General features: G+C 37.3%; 1 protein-coding gene across 4 annotated transcripts in view; it reads right to left on the bottom strand.

The window, feature by feature from the left end:
- Nucleotides 1-917: 917 nt before the first annotated feature.
- Nucleotides 918-25241, bottom strand: part of LOC107751931 (microtubule-associated tumor suppressor 1 homolog) — a 36512-nt gene continuing 12188 nt past the window's right edge. For 2 of the 4 annotated variants that reach the window (XM_016567713.1, XM_016567714.1), the window contains exons 5-15: nt 24597-24701; nt 24293-24394; nt 13095-13315; nt 9394-9460; nt 4346-4560; nt 3952-4057; nt 3121-3194; nt 2894-2989; nt 2397-2513; nt 2136-2233; nt 918-1753 (exon numbers count right to left, since the gene is read on the bottom strand). In XM_016567713.1, the coding sequence (XP_016423199.1) occupies nt 1540-1753; nt 2136-2233; nt 2397-2513; nt 2894-2989; nt 3121-3194; nt 3952-4057; nt 4346-4560; nt 9394-9460; nt 13095-13315; nt 24293-24394; nt 24597-24701 (1415 nt within the window). In that variant the 3' untranslated portion in view covers nt 918-1539. The remainder of the gene's footprint in view (nt 1754-2135; nt 2234-2396; nt 2514-2893; nt 2990-3120; nt 3195-3951; nt 4058-4345; nt 4561-9393; nt 9461-13094; nt 13316-24292; nt 24395-24596; nt 24702-25241) is intronic. The other 2 variants (XM_016567715.1, XM_016567716.1) reach the window with 2 other exon arrangements.

The following is a 25241-nucleotide window of genomic DNA, read 5'->3' as shown; positions in this document are numbered from 1 at the left end:
TTCGGTTCCAATTGACTGCCATTATATGGACAAAAAAACAAACAAACAATAGATTTTGATAGGAACTGAAACGGTTACCAATCTTTTTTTGTCTCTTTTAGAGAATTCCATACAGGTTTGGAATGACATGAGAGTGAGACAACATCTTTAATGACAAATTTGATTTTTAGATTGACTATCCCTTCAATTACATGTTATAAACACAGGGCGACAATTACACACAGATTAATTCTTTATTAATTGCATATTTTCATGAGTTTCAGTTTCACACCAACATCCACACAAACGGCTTCGCAATACATACCAACATAAAAAAATGTTCTTCTTTTGCTTTTTAACGTCTTTGTAAATAGCTTGAATGTAAAGCTGCAGGGGAGGGTTTCAAACAGAGGGGGAGCTCCTGAGGCCACGAAACATGCTCGGTCTTTACATTGGTCTCATGATCAGATATAAATATAGAAACAATGACAAACAAACACTCAAATCTGTCCCTAGGGCTCAATCATACTGAATAATATACAAAACCTGTATTCAAGAAAATCGCTGATTCCCAGCCTTCAGTCACGGCTGCCCAATGACATGCCATTTCAATATCAGACACTTGTCCGTTTACAGCATACCATTGCCATTAGACTGCATCTCTGATTGCCAAGAAAGTGAAGAATTCAAACTTTATACAGGCATTAAACAAAACATTCAAGACTTTTAATCAACTATTAATAATTTATTCTGCATCAATCACTGTATTGCATCTCTTCTGTGCATATATGAGTGATATGGAGAGCAAATCTGTGATGAAACATGCATCATGATTTGGGCAAAGCTTACCTTGTTGCAGTTCTTAATGTGTGATGATAAAAAAAATACCATTTACAAAATCAAAAATAAAGGCATGATATAAACAAGAAAAAAAAATGTTGCATAGAGTTTTGAGAACACCTGGTTGAGATCAGTGAATATTTTCATTTGAGTAAATAGTAACAGTCAGTTTATGGCATGTTGATCTATGAATTGAAAGGTTCATCTGGGGTCTGAGCCAGGTCCTGCATAAAATAAAGGGAAACCAAATGCTACACGAGCAGCAGCATCTGGGAAATGTCCACTGGCCGGCTGGCATTTGGGCATTTGTCCCAGAGCAAAGATGATCTGGGTATATACAGGTACACTTCAAGGCGTCTGGTGGAAAAGCTTCATAAATTGATAAAGGCCCCAGTCATGGATTCTAATGTCAGTCCTCTATAGAGAGGTGGTAAAAATCAGGAACTCCAGGAAACAAAGTAATCCAGGAGGGAAAAAACAAAAATTTGAAAGAAACCTTCTACAAGCCCTGAGATATTTCATTTTTCCTCCATAGTCAGATGTGAAAGGCAAAGTATGAGGGTGGTCTCATTGGTAAGTGCTTCTGTGCAATATAGTCTTCAGTCATGAAAGTTCATTTCATATTGAGAGATATGAATATATATATATCCAGACCAGCTTCAGCATGCAGGAAGCGCTCCGTTCTGTATGAAAGCGCTTCCTGGAAGCTGAAGGCCATTGTTATCTGGGCGAGACGGGAGGGCTGGAGAATGTTCCTGAGTGCCGCGGTGACTGGAGATTCAGGGACGGGGAAGGGGAGACCTTGCGGGGGCTGCTCAGATCACCGTTGTGGAGCTTCCAGAGCAGCTCTTCATTCTCCATAGACAGGCGTTTGTTCACTTTGGACTCCTTCTGGAGGGTTTCCTGCAAAACCGCCTGCTCTGTGGACAGTTGTCTGCAATGGAACAAGTCAGCTCTGGTGAACTTTATTAAAGTAGTCACTATTACCGCACAAGATGAAAGAGCAGAAGGTCTCAGCACAAAGCTTTGCTGCAATGAAAACGCACCTTTCTTGCCACCACAAGAGCACAGAGAGTAATCAAAGCAATTAAAGTGTCACAGCACAGCCAGAAGCAATTTTGTAGAATTTCTCTGCTACCCACACCACATGCAAATACTGTGAAACTTCAAAGAGTTTGGTTTGCTACAGGTCTAACTGAATGAACCCCATTGGGGAAACACCCAAATGTTAGAAGCTAGACAGGTAGATTGAGTAAAATAATTTCTAAAAAACCCAAGGGTATCACGTTTATGAACACGAGCTTGTGGTATGCTACCTTGACAAAGCTGCATGTCTGTCCATTCTGGCTTTGAGTTCCTCATTTTCCTGTTGCAGTTTCTTAAGACATTCATCCAGCTTCACATTCCTCTCCATCTAAGAATAAATCAAATCTCAGTTTTCTTCCAGCACAGATACTGTAGAAGCATCAGATTTACTGTTTTAAACTGTGTTTATCTCTTTACTGTGATTAGAAAGTAGGACTACAAAGAATTTCTCCTGCAAAACGGCATTATGCACAACAGATAATTGAGCTCACCAGTTTGTCTATCTGCACGAGTTTCTTGTCCTGTTCATGGATCCGTTTGTTTTTGATGTCTAGCACTACTTTAAGGCTTTCAAGCTCCTGCTCCAGATAAAGAATATGGGAGTCCTTCTTCAACATAAGAAAAGAGAGATCAGGAATATATACTGGCTTTCTCAACCTGGATCATTAAGACTGAAATCATGTTATCATGCTTACATTTGTGGAATTTAATTAATCTATATAATCATCTATAAGAGTGAACTTAACAGACAATAATATAATTTAATAATTATTGTGAGAAAAAGAAGAAACGTATACGGTCTTAAATTCAGATTTCCACTTTTGGTGTCATTCCCACTGTACAATTTTACCCAAAATAATGTTACTGTCTCTAATAAAGAATTCTTCTGTGGTGTGTGAATATAAACACTGTTGGGTATTGTTAGTGAACAAACTAAAATGTGAAAATTGTCTTTTAAGAGTGTGCTATACAGGAGTGTTTAACGTACCTGTGTTTTCTCAGCCAGATCCATCCTTCTCTTCACCTCAGCATTCAGCTTTTCTTTGAGGTTGTTATTTTCTGCCATGAGCTCCTGAATTCGATTCTGTTTGAGGAAAAAATGCACTGATATGAGAATGTTTGTTACATTCTGACAGGGCAAAATACAAGAAAGGAAAAGTGAACGGGGAACACCAATGTTGTGTGGAAAATTTCAGCTTTTGGTCACTGCCTTACAGATAACGTGTCCTCTGATTCCCTCAGTGTTGCGTTGAGAGACTGCATTTCCTTTTCATGGGACTGTTTGAGTTCTGAGAAAGTCAAGACAGAGCAGAATATATCGGAGCATGAGAGGTAATGCTGCTGCCTTTAAACATTAAAGTAACAAGTGCAACATTTACACACGTTTGTTTCGCTGTCTTACTGAGGATTTTGCATAGACTTCCACTGACTTTCTATCAGGTTAATGGTTAAGCCTTTTTAACTAGTGAGGACCAGTCAAATGTCCTCACTAGTGGGTTGTCAAAGTATTTCACAATATAAGTGAGGACATTAGGTCCTCAAGTATAGTCAAAACTAGTACACACACTTTTTGTTGGATTTTTGTATCTCCATAGACATGATGGTTTATCTACTGTACAAACTTTATATTCTATCCATTACACCTACTACTAAACCTAACAGACATCATTTGATATGATTTATAAACCATTTTCCTAATGGGAATGTCCTTTTGTCCCCACAACATCCAAAATTTGTGGTAAATAGGGACAACTAAATGGGGACATTGCATTGCATTGCATTGCAATTGTATACTGCTACAATTTTATATACAGCTAGTTATAAACAGTATAACCTAACCCTAAATCTATTTTTATGACCTATTTTTTTTACTTTTATTTTCTTTACTTTTATACCATACACAAATGAGGACGTCCCTAAAAGAAGGTTTGCAGAGATTTTGCCAGGTTTAGCTTGCTTCTGGGTTACAAATTTGTCCCCAAAATATTCAGTAGCACATACACACACATTTTAGAGAAAGAAACAACACGAAGCACAATATTATACCTTTGAAAGTCTCTTCAAACTGTTGTTTAAGGCCATCCACCTCCTCCATATGGCTGACTTCCAGTTCCTTCTTCAAAGCCTCATGTTTTGCTCGCAACTCTTTTAGCTAGACAAGTACAAATAAAATAATTTCCTAAAAGTCTTATTGGTTTATTTTAGTGTATAAATGATTAGGAAATCAGATGTCATATGCCCAAATGATTACAAGATCAAGGCTCATATGCCAAGATACAAGAAAAACAAAAGCAATGAAATTACTCCACATAGTTATGAGAAAGTGATCTTGTTTAAGTATTAATATGACAGCTTAAGACATCTGAAATCAAGTATACCCAACAAAAAGTGTGTCAGGACACTAGAGGACAAAAGAGAAAAGGCCCATTGTTCTCCACACCTGCTGCTCCATGTGAGCTTTGCACTTGTCAGCCTCCTCCTGGTAGGTCTGATGGACCTTCTCCCACTCAGTGGAGTAGAAGGTCTTCAGTCTCTCCTCGAGGTCAGCGAGGTCCGAGCAGTGCTGCTCCTGGACCTTCTGTAGAACTCCATCAAAAGCAGCACGCAGCTTCTCCTTCTCCTGCTCCAGACGCTCACAGGAGTGAGCCGAGCTCACTGGGGAAAAGATCAGATCATTTGGAAGTTAGAAGATCGATTAAGTGATTCAGTTAACAAACATCAAGTCCATAAAGCACCATTTAAGATGATTGCCTTCTTTTCTGGCATGATGACAGCAACCCTCTGACTTCAAAAAGAGCAGGACATCTGATATCTAATGCACCAGTTTGTGATATGAAAATATAGATATGCTATATGTAGACAGCAGTGGGATAACCAGAGCAAATGTTGAAAGGCCAACACATCCATTTGCTGCTTTGACATCAGGGCAGGCCCTGCCAACACTCGATGCTATGATTCATTACTCAAGTATTCTGCATTGAGTCCCAGTTGTCTCTACTGTTATGGTATCTCCAGCAGTCCTGTAAATAAAACGTCAACTGTTACAAGGAACACGTCAAATTACAACTGAGGGAAAGTTCAGCAAAAGGAACATTAATACACCGAGGCATAATGAACGGGCGTTTTCTAACCTGTCACTACGCTCTCTCAATCACAACTGTGTCACAGACACTGTCCCTGTGAGCATTAGCTATCTTTGCCCAACTCTTATAGTGAGAAACACATGACACTTCACCCACTGCACAGAACTGCTGTGGTTTTCACACAAATGGGCAAACTGAATCCTGCAGCTGCTCTTGTCTTTGTAGTGTACAAGTGTGCTACATGAAGTAACAGGCTATCCTGGTAGAACCACTTGAATTTGGGATTTCTGGCTGGATAGATGGTCTATGGTTTACCATAATTAAGGTACAACATTAAAAGGACTCATATAGGCAAGCAAATTACTTAACTTTTTTGGTCTGAATTTATTTTGTTTTAATGTCTGTTTATTCATTCATTAATTCATTTAAATATCTGTATTTATTTATTTGTCTGTATGAAAATAAATTATAGAAAATAAATAACTACAGCCCTTTGGTCAGCCTGCGGCCGTTTTTAAATGTGTTTTATAAATAAACTGAACTTGAACTTGAAATACCTGTATTTAAATGTATTTATTTATATCTCTGCATTTATGTTTAAATATCTGTATTCATTCATTCAAATAAATACCAATGTTTATTTAATACATGTATGCATTTATTTAACCTCTTAAGACCCGGCAAAACATTTTAGGAAAACATTTGCATTTTTTGATGTCATTACATTGTTTAGAGCATTAAAAAAAAAAGTAAAAAAAATAAAAATAAAAAATATTTCATTCATAAGTTATGCTACGTCCTTGGTTATAGTCTCAGAGAAATTCACTAAAATATAATGTCCTCATATGAGGATGCAGGGTCTCAGGAGGTTAAATATCTGTATTGAATTAGATTTTTTATAAATAAATGAATTGCATGCATAAATAAACTCATACATATAGTGACTTGAAATAAAAATTTACTGTGATGTTTTAAGGAGGCATGAAGTCAAAAATGTCAGGGTGATACAACAGTCCTCAGATCACAACGAAGAATAAAAAATAAAGGAATGGAAGAAAAAAAAAGATTAAGCCAAACTACTTTAAGTTTTATTATTGAATAAAAATTAAAGCTGCTTCACTGTTTATTGATATTTGAAAAACTTGTCCGCCAAATCCAAGACGTGGCGTAACCAACAAAATCATGTGATGCAATGAGCATGCAAAGGCCAGTAAGTCTCTTTTAAGTAAGTCCCTGGCCCAAGCCACTATAATGAAATAACGGCAGAAAACCAGGCAGATGTTTCAAACAGAGCTTACCAGTCCACTCACTTCATGAGGCTAATGTGATGCTCATATTCGCGCAAAAACCCCTTCAGTGAGTATGCTGGGAACAAACTTATGTCTAACTTGTGTAGAATAACAGCTTAATCACACCAGATTGTTCGGCTCATCTCATCTGTTTACCGGTGCATCAGTTGGCATTTCTGAACCTCATCTATTAACAAAGGACAAGAGCATGTCAGCAAAATAAATTACTTGAATGAGTCACAACACAAGAACGGCTGTTGTTCTCCAGGGGGAAACTTGGGTCATATCCCTTACTGGCACTGCAATCTAATCATCTGTATACTGAGATGAAAACCACAGATTTTTCCCCTTTAAAAGAGTCTTAAAATGAGTTACAATCAGAATCATTATAAAGTTGTTATTAGGGGTTAAATAAGAACGGTATCTATTGACCCTGCTGTACAAGAAACAGTAAGCGGAGCTAAACCATGATCAGATCCACTCATAGAAGATGAGCCAGACCCAGAGCTCACTAATGGCTTGATGAATTTCATGAATCTGCAGTGTAATTCTATTATAGGTTATATTTATGATGCAGAGCACAGATGAAGGCCTATAAATAATCCAAATAATGCAAACAAGAGGAAAAACAGACAGTTAGGAAGAAGGAGGGTCCGTGTACATTTTGATAGTTTGTTTTTCAATTTGAAATGAAGCAGAAAAGAGAAAACTTTTCCACAGAAGAAAAAAAAAGGACAAACAGGTCATGACTCGACAGTCAGCAAAAATGACTGTGCACATGCATCCAAGTATATTTTGCTAATTTCAGAAAGTTCTTGGCAGCAGAAAGCTTGACAAACATGCTGTGTTTATGCATATGCACATCTGTTTGTATCTAATCTCTTTTATCAAAATGGAAAATGAAACTACATTTAACAGGCCTGTTTGAATTCGCTTCAAGTCAATCACGTGACCTTGTCTAGACATCTGTTGTTTTCAAAATAAGCATGTTTTTATATTTAAAACTATTCACAAAATGACACAAAAGGCAAGTGGCTGCAATGAAGTTAGCATTCTGCACAGAGAAGTTAATAAGTCACATGCCAAATAGCAAGCTAAATTAATTGGACACAGTTCTAGCAGGTTTTGTGTGAAGACAGAATTCACTTCACTGGAAGAGAGCAGTTGTCCTGTGAAACAAAAGACACTTTTGTTTTATAAGGGAATTCTGGGTGTGTGCCAAAAAACATGGCACGCTGCAATATTCACACTGACATCACTCTCTTCATACTAGGGCTAAAGCAGAAATTAATACTTGAAGCTATAAACAGTGAAACTTGCAGCTACATTGTGACTTCAAGAGGTGGTCTGAAGAATTCATATAGGGGTCAGGAGCACTCAAATGTGCTAATACGCTCAAGTGGTGATTATAATAGTAAAGAGTGATTCTTTTTTGTCTCTCAGTGAGAGAAGAAATTAAGTCACAATATGGTCACAATATAGCTGCGCTATTAGTTTAGCTGTTTAATCAAGAAAAGCTTCAAGTATTAATTTCTGCTTTAGCCCTAGTATGAAGCACGCTCAGTGAGAGAAAAAATGTTTTCGGATTCAAAAAATACATTAATCCTGCTCAGATGATACTGTATATCAGTCAAGAAAGAACATAAACCCTCATATCTCTCCCTTGAATATGCTCAGTTTTCAGGTGGTAATATGAGCTGTGAAATCAATGCATCAGACGTCTCATGGGAAACACTGGCTGATACTAAATTCATTTCTCCATGTTACTTTGCCCATTAGACTGTGAGGGACATCAGACTTGCCTGACCTTGTCGACAGACATGAGCATGACCTTCACATTCCAGGATGGCTCACCCTCTCTGCCTTAAGTATGTGCTTTCTGGAGGTGTGTCTCCTAAATGAGCCCTATGGGAGGGAAGAGCTCTTCCAGCAGGACCAATAAAACAAACAGACCATCCTCTTTATCTACAAACACATGATAATTCATGTACTAGTAAGCACGCTCAGTGGTAGGTAAATTCAAACGCACTACCAGTCAAAACTTTGAACATAAGAAATATATACTGTGTCCAAAGTGGCCAAGCTTAAATGCATTTTTTTGTTTTTATACAAATATAAATGTGTCTATGCAGTTCTTTACATAACTAAACAGGTAAATATGACAGAATACTGAAGTTAACAAGTGTCTATATACACTACCATTCAAAAGTTTGAAGTCGATAAGATTTTAGAAAGTTGTTGGAAAAAAAATAAGTCTCTTATGCTCACTAATGTTACTACAAAATAAGTGTTTTCTATTTAATTATATATATTAACATTTAATTTATTCCTGTGAACGCTTCAAAAACCGCGTGCTGCTGTCCTGACCTGCCCCTTCCCCCAGAGATCAACGCAAACACTTGCAGAGCAAAATTTACACTGCAGTTATAAACTCATCATAGCATATTCATTAGAATAAATCGAACAGTATAACAAATCAGATTTAAGAATACCACAAACTAATCATACAGAACTGACATGCATTCTTTGATGAATAGAAAGTTCAAAAGAACAGCATTTATTTAAAACAGAAATCTTTAGTAACATTATAAATGTCTTTACTGTCACTTTTGATAAATATTATGCATACTTTCCAAATAAGAGTATATTTTAAAAAGTATTAAAAATGTATTTAAAAAAATGACTGACCCAAAACTTTTGAATTGTACTGTACATGGGAACTCTAATATGATTTAAAAAGCATCCCAAGATGCACTACATGAATTTGGAGAAGCTCAGATTGCGCACTGCTAAAAAACACATTGAACCTTCTTTGGTCACATATTTGTGTTTTTGTAGTTTATTACCACTACTCCATAGTACAGAAATGGTAGATGTGTCCAAACTTTTGACAGATTCTGACAGATACAGTAGAGGCCATCACACGGTAGCGTGAGAGGTCACGGTAGTCTGCATGTTACGGCAAGCAACGGCACACCTACTGTTCATCCCAATTACCTTGTGACCAGCAATCCAAATATTACATTAATTACAAACAGCTTCATTTTGGCAGCTCTTTCCATTCTTTCTGCAGATAGTGAAAGCCAAGCACTCTACAATAACTCACACACACTTACCCAGCTCCTCACGCAAGGTGACCAGCTCCTGAGACAGCTCCCTGCGCTGCTTCATCATCTCCTCATGCTGCAGGAAAACAGAAGGAAAACCAGTTCAACATTTCTCAATGCAACACATGCATCATATTACTCAAACACAATATGCCAAAAAATATATGTCGCCATAGAGCAGGGCAGTGCCAAATGAAATCTAATGTCATGATGAACAACTCTGAAATTCCTTTGGCAGACATGAATTATGTATTAGGTTTTCCCTTCGAAGGGTATCTGTCAAATCACAGGACAGGATGGGTCGGATATGAGATTTTTCAGTTTTAATCATGCTTGATTGGCATGACAAATAACCATATTAGCAAAGCATTTGCAGGCCAGAAGCATTCAAAGAAAACAGGCTTTACTGTAACTTATTACTGTTACAAGCCAAGGTATTAAAAGAAAACACCAATTGTTGTGCAATAGTCGTGACATATCTGCATGGGCATGCAAGCATCCCATAGCCCAGCTTTGTGGTTTATGCACCACTATCACAGTTTTCTAAGGGTTTAATAAAAAATAAAAAAAACAAGCATGAGTGACATCAACAACCGAATGTAGAGCAATGAAATCAGCAGCGTTTCTCTCTCTTTCACAGTGGAGGACAGCCAGCGGCACAGCTACAGTGCTCTCAGCCTCCCCAACCAACACAAAGACGCTTCAAAAACCGCGTGCTGCTGTCCTGACCTGCCCCTTCCCCCAGAGATCAACGCAAACACTTGCAGAGCAACATTTACACTGCAGTTATAAACTCATCATAGCATATTAGAATAAATCGAACAGTATAACAAATCAGATTTAAGAATACCACAAACTAATCATACAGAACTGACATGCTTTACATAGGCATCCACAGCTATCCATTTTCAAATGCCAATCTATCCCGCCCTGCACCCTGCGGTGAGGATAATATCTTTACCCTGTGTCCAGTGCAGGGAGCATTAAGGCACACTTTGCTGCCGGAGCAGCCCATGATCCCGTCTGTGACTTCAGTCCAGAATGCAGGAAGACAGCAGCCCAGATGCATGAACCTCTGCCACCTCTACCTCCTTTCTCTGCCGTTTCGCTCTACATCGGAGGGACTAGTGGAAAAAGCTCATTGGCTCTCACCTCCTCCAACCACTTGCCTTCCCAGTGGTGAAAGGATACCGTAATATATCTAAAAGAAGGGCAATGGAGGGAGGCGGCTATATTGTGCTTGGTAGGCTGCTACATAAATGCTGCACTTTAGAACACCCACAGCAAGTACAGCAAAGAGAGCAGAAAAAAAATGAAATGTCTGACAGTTGGATGATTGAGTGGCACTTAATGAAATGGTGCATGTTACAGAAGAAGTGTGCAGTGACCTTCCCACAGGACATGAGAGGACAGAGGAGGACTGCTGTCTTTTTCTTGCATTCCCTTCAGCACCTTCTCAGAATTTGCTAACTGAAAGCAGTGCAGGAAAAAATTTAATATCCGTATTTATTATTATTAAATGTTAACAACTGGACAATACACCTTAGTAAAGGATGTCACTTTTAATTGGTCTCAAATGAAAACAAGGCTATCAGAATAAAATTTGGTGTCAAAAATAAGAGAGGTCCATACCTAGTTTGGAGTTACTGTACACCAAAAAAAAAAGTGCTGTAGAAAACAACAATAATAATAATAAAAATAATTGTTAAAAAAAATTAATTGTAAAAAATTCCATTATTTTTTTGTATGCAGTAGAAAATAATGGATTGTTATAACAACATTAATAATAATAGTAACTATTTTATTGTTATTATTATTATTAAAAATACTATAATGTTTTCTATATGCATTAGAAAATAACAGATTATTATAACATTAATAATAATAGTAACTTTTATTGCTATTTATTATTATTATTATTATTATAACTATTAAAAATACTATTATTTTTTCTGTATGCAGCAGAAAAAACGATTATTATAACATTATCAGTAACTATTTTATTATTTCTATTACTATTATTATTATTATTATAAAAAGGAATTAAAAAAATTCCACTGCATACAGAAAAGAAAATAGTAACCATTTTATTATTTCTGTTTTCTGCATACAATAGAAAATAACGATTACTATTTTAATTATATCAACATTATTTTTTTATAATAATAATAATAATAATAATTAGTAGTAATAAAAAATTAGAAACAATAAAAAAATAAAAAATTTTCTGTATGCAGTAGACAACAACAACAGATTACTTTTGTATTATAAATACACAAATAAAATAAAAATGTAAACAAACAAAAAAAAAAACTTTCAGTTAAAATTTCAACATATGAATAATGTTGGACAGTTTGGGGAGGCAAATCAATACTAAATACAATCTTAACTACTGCTGTATCAAAAGCCAAATATCACAAATAAAATAAAATAAAAATAAAAGTCAAATATTTAGAATGATGTGATCACGCCAAGACCTTAAGTGGGAAAATACTTAAAAAACATTCATTTATTATTATCAACTATATTAATTGATGTTACTGCTTCAGGGAAATCTTGTGTGGCCTCTTATAATGAAATTATGGCAATGTACACAGTGTGCTGACAGCTCATTGCAAACAAAGGATATGAAGCAGCCCTCAGCAGCTCTCGAGGCATCTCAGCGTGCTTCTGACCATATCAAGGCAGCAACTGGTACAATCTCACACAGACATGCTGAAGCCCAACCTCCTAATGAATGCTTAACAGATTCCTATACGGGACACTGCCAAAACACTACACTCACTTTCATGCTCTATAAATATGATTATATTGTCATGAAATGTTGTTGTAGAACCCAATTTTTCGACTCGTACATCTGTTCACAATCAATATACAACATTGAATTTTCAAAAGCAGCACAAGCTGAAATTGTGCCTCATACATTTAAGATAAGCACTGAATAAGAACCACTTACAGGAAAGAATCTTGGTTTAAGAGAAGAGCTAATGTTGTACTCTCCTTCTTTAAATTATTCTGTGGTGGCAGTGACCAGTCAAAGTAAAAATGTGAACCTGGACCTAAAAGAGAAACTTGTTTTAAAAACATACACCCCTTTTTATGGACTGATTCCTTAAGTGCCCGATCTTAATTATGGTAGTGCCTTTTAGATTAAAGTTGGTCTTGGTCCAGATTATGCTGGAGCAGTCAATATGCACTCCAGAGTATAGCCTGTCAGCTCCAGCTCAAGCACACTGCACTTCTTCCCTTCTTTTGTGCGCGTACAAACTGTGGCGGTTATCCCTTTCTCACCATTAACTTTAATCATGTACAGCCAACCAGCCTTCATACTGCCATTTTAACAAGGACAATTCTAAAATTAGCAAGCTCTAATCGGTCCAGAGTCAGGAATAGCTGGAGAGATTACATGTTCATTAGGAAAGGCTGTGTCAAAGAAGTAAAGCGTTAAAAGAACATCAGCACAACAAACAGAGCAGAAGGGAGTAGCACAACATTACCTGACTGCAAACACAAACAATAGGACTACAAACCAATACAATCAGTGCTGGGCGGTCAGAACCCAACTTGATATCTAGATATCTAACTAACCAAAGAAATCTAATCCGAACTTGACAACTGATCAAAGACACCATCTTCATGTATTATTCATGTCTGCTGAATAGCAGAATGATTCATCATGAACTTAAGCAATGTAATCTCATAATACTCACCCCAGCACATAGATGCTTTATGACCACAGTAACAGCCTCGAACCTGCGATTGTTGCATCGAAGCGTGTTCTCCAGCTGCTGGATGGTCTGGTTCTTCTTCTCACACAGAGCCTTGTAGTACTCCACATTTCTGGACTTACTCTCTGGCGGTACCAGATCTGGTTGCCCATTTGTCGGGGGCTGTTGGTTTCGGGAACTCGTCCTTGACTTGTTCTTGTCAACTGTAAGCGAATATGCATTCAGTGTTGTGACAACATCCAGCATTATTCTTCTTCAAAGTGCTTCTCCAGTTCATAGAATTTAGACCCAACTATGTCACAGATGTTCATTAACATCCCAGAGATGATCCAAAAACAGATTCAACCCTTCACCAAATGCAATCCTGAATGAGATAACAGCTCACCCCAACGCTAAATAATGTCTTCCACTCTGTAGATCCGGCCATTAGAGACCTCTTATTTTAGCAGGGCTATGCCACAGTGGTTTTCATTTACATCAGCTCATAAATATAACACCAGGACATAATCAGGGCACAAATCCCTCTAAAAAAGCGGCCTCACTACTAGAGGAAGGTTACCTGAAGTAAGCCACCAACGTATAAAGCCGTAAAATCCCTGTGAAGTACATAAAGCTTTTATAGGAACATTTTTCCAATGCCAACAACTAAAGTCTTTATGTTGTTAATCCAGTTTGTACTAGCAGAGTTATTACATAACAGCTTGGTGTGAGCAGCCTTGGAAATTTCTGAAATACCAGCTTTAATAAGGCAGGGGTGGGACAACAAACCCCATGAGGCCTTTCCCCTCTAATGTCACTCCTACAGCAACTGATTTACAGCTCCAAGTTTAGAAATTGCTAAAGAAATTATATAATGTGCATATTTAAAGTATAAAAATATTTTTATAAAAATTATTATATATCTAATATTTATATTCTTTACATATGTACATATTTATAGAAATTAAATAAAACATTTAACTGAAAATGAAGAACACACCAAATGCGTCAAACCTGCAGCCTGATTAGCACTGATTCCTAATTTTCAGCATTTTAGATCATGCATTAAGAATGCAGGACAACACATACACACACACACACACACACAGAATACTTGAAGGTTGAATACCATTTATGCAGTTTCAGCAATGCAAGTTTGTCCACACTGCTTAAAAACATTTTGCACAACTTTTAATGCTATGAAAACGAATACATGAACATATTTTTAATTGTACAACTATCCAGCTTCTAAATTAATGCAAGCTGAGATTCACAATAGTCCTTTTTGAGACAGCTTTCCAAGTCACAAAATGTGCATTGTTAAACACTATTAGGAAACAGAGAAATTAGGAAACAGTCTTTTGAGAAACAACTAAGCAATAAGAGTGGAAAGAGTTTTGGAACTTGATCCAAATGTCAATAAAAGATTTTCAACAGACATGGTCTAGAATGCTGAAATTTACTGCTGAAAAAACCTTTGCCAATACATTCAGAATGCACACAGTATATATGAACGTTCTTCCTTTCCAGCATCCTGTTACGCCTTCAAGACAAAGTTGCAAACTGCTCTAGTCCTGTTAGTTCACAGTACCCACCCATAAAACAAATAGAGCTGTTTAGCTTATCACATGGATTGAAGTAACGAAACATTACAGTCCTTATTAAAAACGTGTCTATACTAACTAATGAAAGAGGCTAAGATATTATGAACACTTTACTGTCCTTGACCTCTGTTTGTGCAGACCAGTCTCTCCTTCATCATATTTAATGAGCTAATGAAATGTAATCCAGACTGGCTTTTTAGAATCTTTTATTTGGCACACATTAAATTAGGACATTAAACAAAATGAGAGTTAAAAAAAACAACATGAATCATGAACTATGAATAAAGATGTATTTTGGCCTCGCTAACTTGGCTACAGTGGTCCTAAATTAAAATTTTTACATATGCCATTCTGTTAAAAACTAGGCAAAAATAAAAGGCAAAAATTTAGGTTGTCGCCTTGGTGTGGCACATTAGTAATCATGCTAGCCAACACATTAAAAATGCTGTATAATTCAAACCATAAGGTGGCATTGCTAGGTAAACATTTGTATGGCTCCCTCTGCTGGAGAACTCATGTTAAGAGCAGACTGAATGTACATGAATGCGCAAGCACTGAATAGTAGTAACTCTAAATAACATGAGTTATGCAGATTTTAAAAAAAAAGAAAGAAAGAAAAAGAATGGGAAAACAACAAGTAAATCAATCAAACCTAACCATCCTGCAACACCCAACTAGTACCTTAAGAGTTACACCAATTTCAGGCTAACCGATGTACACTGAAAAAGAATGAAACTATGTAAATTTTCTGAAGATAATGCGAGTTGTGCTTGCCGTGGCAAAACTCGCGACTGGGCAGTTAGTGGGGTCTTGTTTATCATGTTTTAAACATTAGTTATAATTTTTAGCACATTTTAGCATATTCTCTGCTAGCATGTGTAAAATGTTGAATGTCCTGTTTGCTAGCATGTGTCAAACAAGCCAATCCCCATATGATGTTCTGATGCAGAGATATAGGTATTGCTAAACAGTTGCTAGGGTACTCGATTTGGTTGCTAGGGAGTGGCTTGACAGCTGCCAATGATGAGACTCTAAAGGCTGCTGGCCAGTATGAATGATATAAATCCCTCTATGACATTCAGATTTTAAGATATACCTCTTTAGGTTTGGGTTGCTAAGGTTTTTGACAGTGGTTGCTAGGGCGTGACTAGATTGTTGCCAAGGTGATATTTAAAGAGTGCTTGGAAGTCTGAGTCAAAAGAGGCCACCCACTTGTCTCTATGATGTTGTGATCCACAGATATACCTCTCCCCTTTTTTCAATCCAAGTCTATGGGCTGGTTGCTAGTGTACTGTAACTGGTTGGTAGGGCGTGGCTAGGAAGTTGAAATGTCATTATTTATTGGCTGCTTGCTAGACTGAGTTAAATGATCCCATCCTGAAGTGGGACATTCTGATGCAGAGATATGATGTCACAAATTTCGGTCCAATGCAGGTCTATGGGGGGTTTTTTCACCCGCTGCATGGATATTGTACACCGGATCGCTTAAAAAAATCAAAGCACACGTGTCCTCAATAAGCCGCACAATTTGACACCTCATTTATGGGTTTATGACAAATGGTGACATCTCTCAATTTAGCATGAGACTTATTGATGTAATTCCATCAGTGGTCGCCAGAGGCCACTGTGCTATTATGTGCTATTTACAGATGAAACGTTTCGAGAAGTTATTTACAGATGTACAGTCCTGAGATGTGTTATGTGTTGTTCAGGTGGAATATGGCCCGGGGGAAAAAGCTGTTCTTGTGTCTGGGTGTTTTGGTGCTCAGTGCTCTGTAGCGCCGGCCAGAGAGCAACAGTTCAAAGAGGAAGTGGGCTGGGTGTGAGGGGTCCAGAGTGATTTTACCAGCCCCTTTCCTCACTGTGGAGGTGTAAAGGTCTTGGAGATTATACAGGGGGCACCAATAATCCTCTCAGCAGTCCTGACTGTCCGTTTTAGTCTCCTGATGTCTGATTTGGTAGCTGAGCCAAACCAAACATTTATAGATGAACAGGACAGACTCAATGACGGTTAGAACTGTGTGAGCAGGAGGTTGAAACACTCCTCAGTTGGTGAAGGAAGTACAGCCTCTGCTGGGCCTTTTTATACATTTTTTTACAATGGGTCTCCTGAAGTCCACAATCATCTCCACTGTTTTGAGCATGTTGAGCTCCAGGTTAAGTAGGCACGTGCAGAGGCTGGGGGGGGACCCTTTTCTCTTTGATGCTTAAAATGCCCTTTTGTCAAGGCAAAATTTTTTTTTTTGCCAATTAAACGTCCTTTTGTGAAGGCCTGCCCAATCTAACTATTAGTAATTAGCGTCCTCCGGCTTCGAGTATGAATGAAACACACACTGCAGGAGAGTGTTCAGTGCTCCGTAATGTTCACATCTACTCATTTTGGATACGAATAAAACGTCAGGTCATGCATAGACTCAAGGATATTATAGTTTTGAATTTTTTAATTAGTTTTTATTTTAATATCGTTTTCAACTTCAGTTTAGTTTTAGTTAGTTTCATTAATGGTTTTGTGAGTTTTAGTTTTTATTTTGAGAACAATATTTATATACGTTTTCCATCTGTGTTTTCAATGCATTAATTTGTTGGATCTTTTGCACAGACGAGCCACCGGTGCACACTACTGTATGTCCCGTCTCTCCCTCTATGAACGTAGCCTACAAAATAAGAAGAAACAATCTAAGATGCTTTGAAACCTCATACTACTCAAAACTAACTGCGATATGGTGATTTAAATTATGTTTGCACTTTACTTTGACGATCCGCTCCAGCGAGCACGCGCTTCAGATGAGCAACGTAATCAATCCCAGTTCTAAAGCTACCATTCATGTTTATTTTGCATTAAAACTAGTAGTAAAGAGGAAGGGATGATCGCGCTCCGCACTGCCGTTTGAACCAAGGTGTTTATACCATAGACAAAACATGGACGTAGTGTCCGTGACATCACCCGTAGGTTTCTGAAGAGCGGTTTTGAAGCTCAAAGTGGGCGGAGCTGGCCGTCGCCATCTTGGCAGCGCGTCACCGCGCATCACTCCCGGATAATCGAAAATGGGCAAAGAGGCGGAAGCTGGTTGCTAAAACCACGCCCACCTAGTTCGACGCCGTTCTCGCACGTCAAACACGCTTTTAAACGTCCGTGCGCTGTAAGGTGTGCATTATTATCATTTCCCCATTTCATATTTTATAGTTATTTCCCATTTAATTTCCCGCGTCTTGTTTTTTAAATGCAAAAACGCATTCTCTGTGAATAGCCGTTTAGGATTCAGCTCACGTGCATGAAGCAATCAGCGACCTCCACGAGGGGGTGTATAATCTGGCAGAGGTGCAGGATTCAGCGCTTCCCTTGTTTCAGTCTGAGCGCATTTGAACAGAACCGCTGCCCCTCCAAAACACGCTTTTAAACGTCCGTGCGCTGTAAGGTGTGCATTATTATCATTTCCCCATTTCATATTTTATAGTTATTTCCCATTTAATTTCCCGCGTCTTGTTTTTTAAATGCAAAAACGCATTCTCTGTGAATAGCCGTTTAGGATTCAGCTCACGTGCATGAAGCAATCAGCGCCCTCCACGAGGGGGTGTATAATCTGGCAGAGGTACAGGATTCAGCGCTTCCCTTGTTTCAGTCTGAGCGCATTTGAACAGAACCGCTGCCCCTCCAGCTAGAACATGCAAAAAAAGTGTCTGAATAATCAAAAACCGGAAAATTTTTCTGGTGTGTGTTGCCTTCTATTCAGTAGTAAAACTGAATGACTAAACACAAAAACGAATGGGAGAGCTCCACACCGAGGCAATCATACACGGCGGCATCTTGTTAAAATTTTAAGATGAAGTGTGCCATTTTATGATGTTAAAATTAGTGCTGTCAATTGATTTAAAAAAATTAACTAAATCGCACATTTTTCTGAAATGAATCGCGATTAATCCCACCTAACAATAACGTTTTTAAATATACTTTTATATTGCAATAATTTCACATTCAATCTTCAAATTAAATGTACAAACAACAAACACAGTATATTTTTAAATATTTGTTTAATGGCATCTTTTTTTATGACTGAAGGCCGCTATCAGTGATACCGATACTGATTTCTCTATAAAATTGCCCCCCCCCCAATATTTAACCATTGACTATAGCCATTTAACATTACAGTATAATTGAGAGCTATCAATTTTAACATTTATTAGACTTTAATATAAAATAAAATAACTTCTAATTGAAGTGAACTTAAAACAATCTTCACATAAACCCATTATAATAAATGTCATATTTACCTGTGCCCTTCAGCAGAAATGTACAGAAACTGAAATTGAAGTTATCAAACACTTTTTTCCTCTTTTTTTTCTCTTTGTCCTTGGATTAATAGACATCACAGCAGCTGGTTATTAGATTCTTTTGGCTGTTATTTCTTTAAGAGCTGCCTGCTGCTGAACGTGACGCGGATCTGACACGCATCATATTTTCTCTCAACTCTTTTTACCTTTTCTGACCAACTTCAGGTCTTAAAGTCTCTATTAAATCGGGTGTGTTAGATGAGTGAGACAGTGCTGGGCTGCTCCAGGACAGTTTTGAAAACCATTTCACAGACATGTTCTTAAATGTGACTCATATAAAATATATTACATGCATGCACAGTTTTAAGGCAGCTTTAATCGCCTTTTTGGTAACTTCATGACTTAACTGACCACGACATTGCATGCACGTAGTTTATTTCGCGCTTTGATATGGAAGGACACAGGCTACAGCGTGCCCCGGCGCCTTTGTGCATGCAATTGAAGATCACGCGCTGCGAGCACAGTACCGTTTCCGTGCTCGTGTGACTTGCGCCTGACGCTGAAGTGAAGTGGAGCGCGCGTCTGAACCGTCTCCCATTCTCAGTCGTTCTGCAACTGAATAAATGCATGTCTTGTCAAGAGAAAAAGGGACAGAAGCAGCAGTTGTGAGTGGGGTGGCCAACCCTAGCCCCGCCCCTGCGTTAATTGCGTTAAATATTTTTAACGCGTTAAACTGAAAAAAATTTATCGCATGCGTTAACGCGCTAATTTTGACACCACTAGTTAAAATATTTTCTAGCTAAAGTCGGAGTCAACTATAATTAAGCACGTTTGTAATTTCCCTTGAAAAGTCTAAACACTGTGGTGTTTTTTTTAATTATTGCTTTGCTTATTGCGCATCAAGATGAAACTGACACAACATGAGCTCAGTGGATAGATTAAGAGCAGCACTCCCTTTTTTTTTTCTGTGGTGTTTTTTTTAATTATTGCTTTGCTTATTGCGCATCAAGATGAAACTGACACAACATGAGCTCAATGGATAGATTAAGAGCAGCCCTCTCTTTTTTTTTTTTTTTTTTACCTCAATTCCATTTGGTGAAGCTCGTGGCAAAAAAAACAAAGCACATTTCTGCTTTGATACTGACTTGGGAAGATCTATTGTTGAGAATTTCCCAACAGAGCAGACATTAGATTTTTGGATACAAATCCCATATGAGATTAAGCGATAAAGACAGGAAGATCAACATGGTTATCCCAAACTTAATTATCCAACTTGTAATTACAGCAGAGTTAATTAGTCTTATCTTAATTTTTAGGGTGCTTTGGGTAATCCAGGGAGTGCACTTGGATCCCATGCATAGTGATACAGCTCACGGTTTTAGACCCAAAATTTAACGCACTTGGCGAACAATAAAACGAAAACAAAATCAAGCAAACAAAAACACTGATTCTTGAATAACAAATGATTTACAGTACTGTTGCCAGATCTTCATAGTACACATCTTGAGCATTTACGGTTTCTACATGCCTTACAAAAACTGTTGCACAACAGAAAACAGCATACTGAAATGAATAATGATACTCATCTCAAAGCTGAATTATTTAAATACTACTGAGAAACATAAACATGTTCTCAATAAGCCGTCTTAGGTGGACTCAGGTGGACTTTTTTAAAGCCTTGTTAAACAAAGATGTATGGTCTAAACATTCTCAGTTTTATAACAATCTAATTTTTAGATGAAGTAAGTTTACATAACTATAAAATTTGTGTGAAATACCTCCCCATTATTTAAATACCACTGATAATATTTGCTACAACAGGGGTTTCAGAATTTATAACTGACTGACTGCTCCCCTTTAATGCTCAGCAAACAAATGGAGTTATACAGACTTAAAACTGACATTAAGCATTATAATCATCTCAAAGCTGAATTATTTAAATACTACTGAGAAACATAAACATGTTCTCAATAAGCCGTCTTAGGTGGACTCAGGTGGACTTTTTTAAAGCCTTGTTAAACAAAGATGTATGGTCTAAACATTCTCAGTTTTATAACAATCTAATTTTTAGATGAAGTAAGTTTACATAACTATAAAATTTGTGTGAAATACCTCCCCATTATTTAAATACCACTGATAATATTTGCTACAACAGGGGTTTCAGAATTTAAAACTGACTGACTGCTCCCCTTTAATGCTCAGCAAACAAATGGAGTTATACGGACTTAAAACTGACATTAAGCATTATAAATAATTTATGCAAAAAATACCTAAACTGATGCCTAAAATTATCTATAGCCTTTCACATGATCAACATAATTATGAGGTAAAAGACAATTAAAAAAAGTTTAATAACAATTAAGTGTGTTGTGTTTAGCTTGCTATACAGCAATTACTATGCAATACTAAAATCATTGATGTGGAAAGATTCAGTAACCTAGAATATGTCAACATTGGTGTCCTATCAAAGGCAATGTATGCAAAAACAGATTTAAACTTCACTCAGGTTATCATTAAAGCTATAATTGTAGCTTAAATGCATTTATTTTTAGAGGGATATTTCAACAGGTGAAACCTTACCCAAATACTAGAGATCAAATATAGTCCTCGGTGATGTTACGAACATGGAATAAATAGTCGTTTCCTTATTTATTAGAGTCCTTATTTGGCCAGTCACTATAAAAAGATTTACTGCCACAAACATCTCTACTTTATCTCTTCAATGGAAATTGACCTTGTCAAAATATTTACAAGACATTATATTCAACCCACAGTCTGCAGGCCAAAATAACCTCCGAGCATTTGAAAACAGGTAAATTAAGTTTTTAGACCTGTGAACCAACTCGCTCGAATAGAGGAATAAGGTAAATATGAACTTACTGTATCTACCGACTTTGTAGCGGATTACCATAACACAAACTGTGGCACAAATATACATGTTATTTGCAAAAAGATCCCAGGCTATATTTGTGGTTAGCAAAAGGATGTCTACTGGCCATGTACACGTATCAAATACTCTTTGGCAGACAGAGAAAACAGAGTCTAAAGATAGAATCAACATCACACAAGTGAAGACAGCACCTTGAGAGCTACACAGAAACACTCTGAAATGTCTGTGCAGAATGAAGGAAAAGCCACAACAACAACAACAACAACAACGTTTTCTGAGGAACGGGCCCGTTCTTCGTACGTCACTTATTTTATCCGAGATGAAATGTCACATCCAAGATGTAAGCGCGCTACCAAGCCACTCCCATAATATCTGTCTGCACGACTCTACATTATCTGTATAGCATGTGTGTAAGACTCGAATACAATTATGAAGTAATCATTTTATGACGAATAAATCTTTCAGTGAGTAAAACTGGCTGTGTCTAGTATTAAAGACTACACAACATTATTATTATTATTATTATCTTTAAATTAATTTTTAAATGATTATTATTTTTAATAGCAGGTTTAAGCTTAGGGACCTGTTGCTATGACAGCAACTCCGGGATGAGCTTCGAAGAACCAAACAATCCAAGATCATGCCAAATCATCAACAATCAAATCCAGCTAACTGAGTTAGCGACGTACGAAGAACGGGCCCCTGACCTGCCTGAAACACCACAGTGCTCTTGCATCCTGATAGCAGCTGGAGGCTTCGGAGCAATCCCTTCGCTGTCAGCCTCACGTGGATGTTGGACAATGAAAACTTGGGAGAGAAAATAATCTCGCCAAAAAGACAGGAAGAGAACAACTCTTTATAAGCAAAACAAAAAGAACAACATCCTCAGTCAGCACACGTGAGGCAAAAGCAAAAAATACATCTGCCAAACAAATGGCAAAGACTGTGATGAAGGGAGGGGGGAGAAACCGTCACACTTTAACAAAAACAAATGAACTGAAGCAGCCTGGATTAAAGAGGTGCAGGAGCCCCAGAGACAAACGAGGCAGAGCAGAAGGCATCTTCAGTTTTAGCTCTCATCCACTGACACTCAGCATCTCTTGCTCTCCGCTGGGTGTTAAGGAGGTGCAAGATGCTGGGTAAACGGAAGGAAGAAGAGAGTGAAGGGAGGGCACTGGGAGAAGTAAGCAGCAGAGCAGGAGTGAGTGGGTGGGTGTTTGGGTTCGCTCTCTCACAGCTTTCTCCTTCATTCAAACATGGGAGAGGGTTAAAAATGGCAGGAGAGAAAGTAACTGCTTACAGCAAGATATGGACCCTGAGCAGGTCATCAAAACAAGGAAAGTAATTTTTTACAATTCTGTCATTTTTTTTTTTTTTAAATGGAGAGCATAATTTTATGTCTAAAATGCAATTATGTTAATGAGGGGTTGCTGACGGCAGCAGACAATGCATGTCTGCACAGCTCAGGATGTAGTCCAAATACTAGAGGTTAGTGTCATAAAATCGTTTTAAGAAATATCAGGCTTTCACATGAATATGTAATTTCACAAATTCTAAAACAGAGTGGGGACCAATAGACTGAGGTTGAAGGTTGAAATAAAATTGGTTACATTTGACATTCTTTTCTAATTTAACAGAACATTAGCTTTCACTAATTAAATTACCATCATAATTTCAGTGAAAGGAAATATAAAAATTAACAAATTGAAAATGACATTATTTTTTTTTTTCAAAATTTAAAATTACATTTTTTTTTTAAAATGTGGACTCAGAGTTATAGAACCCACCATGCACAAAATAAAAATAGTGGCTTGTATTACATGCCAGCATAAACAAGTTTGGATTATGATCAAGCATTTATTAAAAGTAAAAAAAATAAAATAAAAATAAAAAACTATTGTGTCCCCTGAATCCATTTACTGTATAAAAGTAATTCTGTCCATAGATGTAGGATAATACCATTTATAATAAAATTTCTTTGGAACAAAACATATTCTCATAGATCAGTGTGATGGCCAGATCTCACAGACTTGAGCATGCTGCATGCATACACCCAAGACTTAATCCCTGAAAGAAATGCAATGGCCATTCTTAATTACAGTACTTATGGGTGGTAAGAAAGCACAGGCTAAGAGTGGCCGGCTAAGACAAGAGAGACTGTGTCAGCTGTGTTATAGACTTGGCTGTGATAAAATATTCCTGCATTGCTGAGAGGGTGTTTCACAGAGCTCACACAGTGAAAGACAACTGCCACCCCACTCACAGATCAGACAAGATACAGTGTAGTAATGGGATTTATTTGAATTAAAGGGGAAAAAATGCAAATAAATAATTTACTTAATTAAAATACTCAGTATAAGTATTTTAAGCTCCCAATTTTTCTGTGATTTGCTTTAAATGTACACTTCACTTCAAAGATCATAAACTGGGCATTTTACCTGTTGGAGTAGCAGCAGGTCTCATGAGTCTGGCTGTGGTAGGGGTTTTCAGAGGACTGCTTGAAGACCTCGATGAACCTGAAGATGATGTGTTTTTGCATCCTGCTCCCAAAGAAGAGAAAACATGTATGACTTTAGGTTTAGAGTAAATCAAACCAAATAAATGACCAAAAACCTTTCATTCTTTTGATTTTAGGGGAATTGACTCAGAACATCCCCCAGCCTGTTCAGGAGATTCACTGTATTAGCCATCCATCTAAGATGCAAAAGTTAATGCTTAAAATACTGAAAATATGACTCATACCTGATGATACACTCCAGATAGGTGGACATTGCAGCTTGGTCCTTAACAATGTGGTCCTGTTAGAAGGAGGTTTACTCAAGGTTCCCATAGAGGGTTCAGCAAGGTCTGATTTAAAAATAAATAACTAAATAAAAAAAATAAAAAAATAGAAATCTTCAACAGTTCTTTAGTACATAAGTTAGTTTGCGGGCCTGGGAGGGAATTTCCTAGGAGGCTTATATGTGATTCAAAGCAATAAAACAAAAGCAGGTTTTATCATCATATCTCTTTTTGATGATAATCATGTTCCTATAAACAGATGAACTCTCCCTGAGATTGCACCTTCTTTGATGGGCCTCCACTGCTGTGAGTTGATATAGTGATTTTCAGTATTGGGGAAAGTTACTTTTAAAAGTAATGCATTACAATATTGCGTTACTCCATAAAAAAGTAACTAATTACGTTACTTAGTTATGGAAAGTAATGCGTTACGTTACTTTTGCGTTACTTTTTAAATCTGAACAGGGCTTGCTTGCTTGTTTTTAAAATAAAAAAAAAGTTATATTTTTGGCAAATATAAAAGCCTATTCACACGAAAAGTGAAATGAATAAGCCTCAGGCTGAAGGGAAAGTAAATTTACGTCCGTACAGTAGAACGCAGAAAAA

This window comes from Sinocyclocheilus rhinocerous, unplaced genomic scaffold, assembly GCF_001515625.1.
Source record: "Sinocyclocheilus rhinocerous isolate Xijiao unplaced genomic scaffold, SAMN03320098_v1.1 scaffold662, whole genome shotgun sequence".
NCBI classification, from domain to species: Eukaryota; Metazoa; Chordata; class Actinopteri; order Cypriniformes; family Cyprinidae; genus Sinocyclocheilus; species Sinocyclocheilus rhinocerous.
This window is presented reverse-complemented; position numbering and strand designations above follow the sequence as displayed.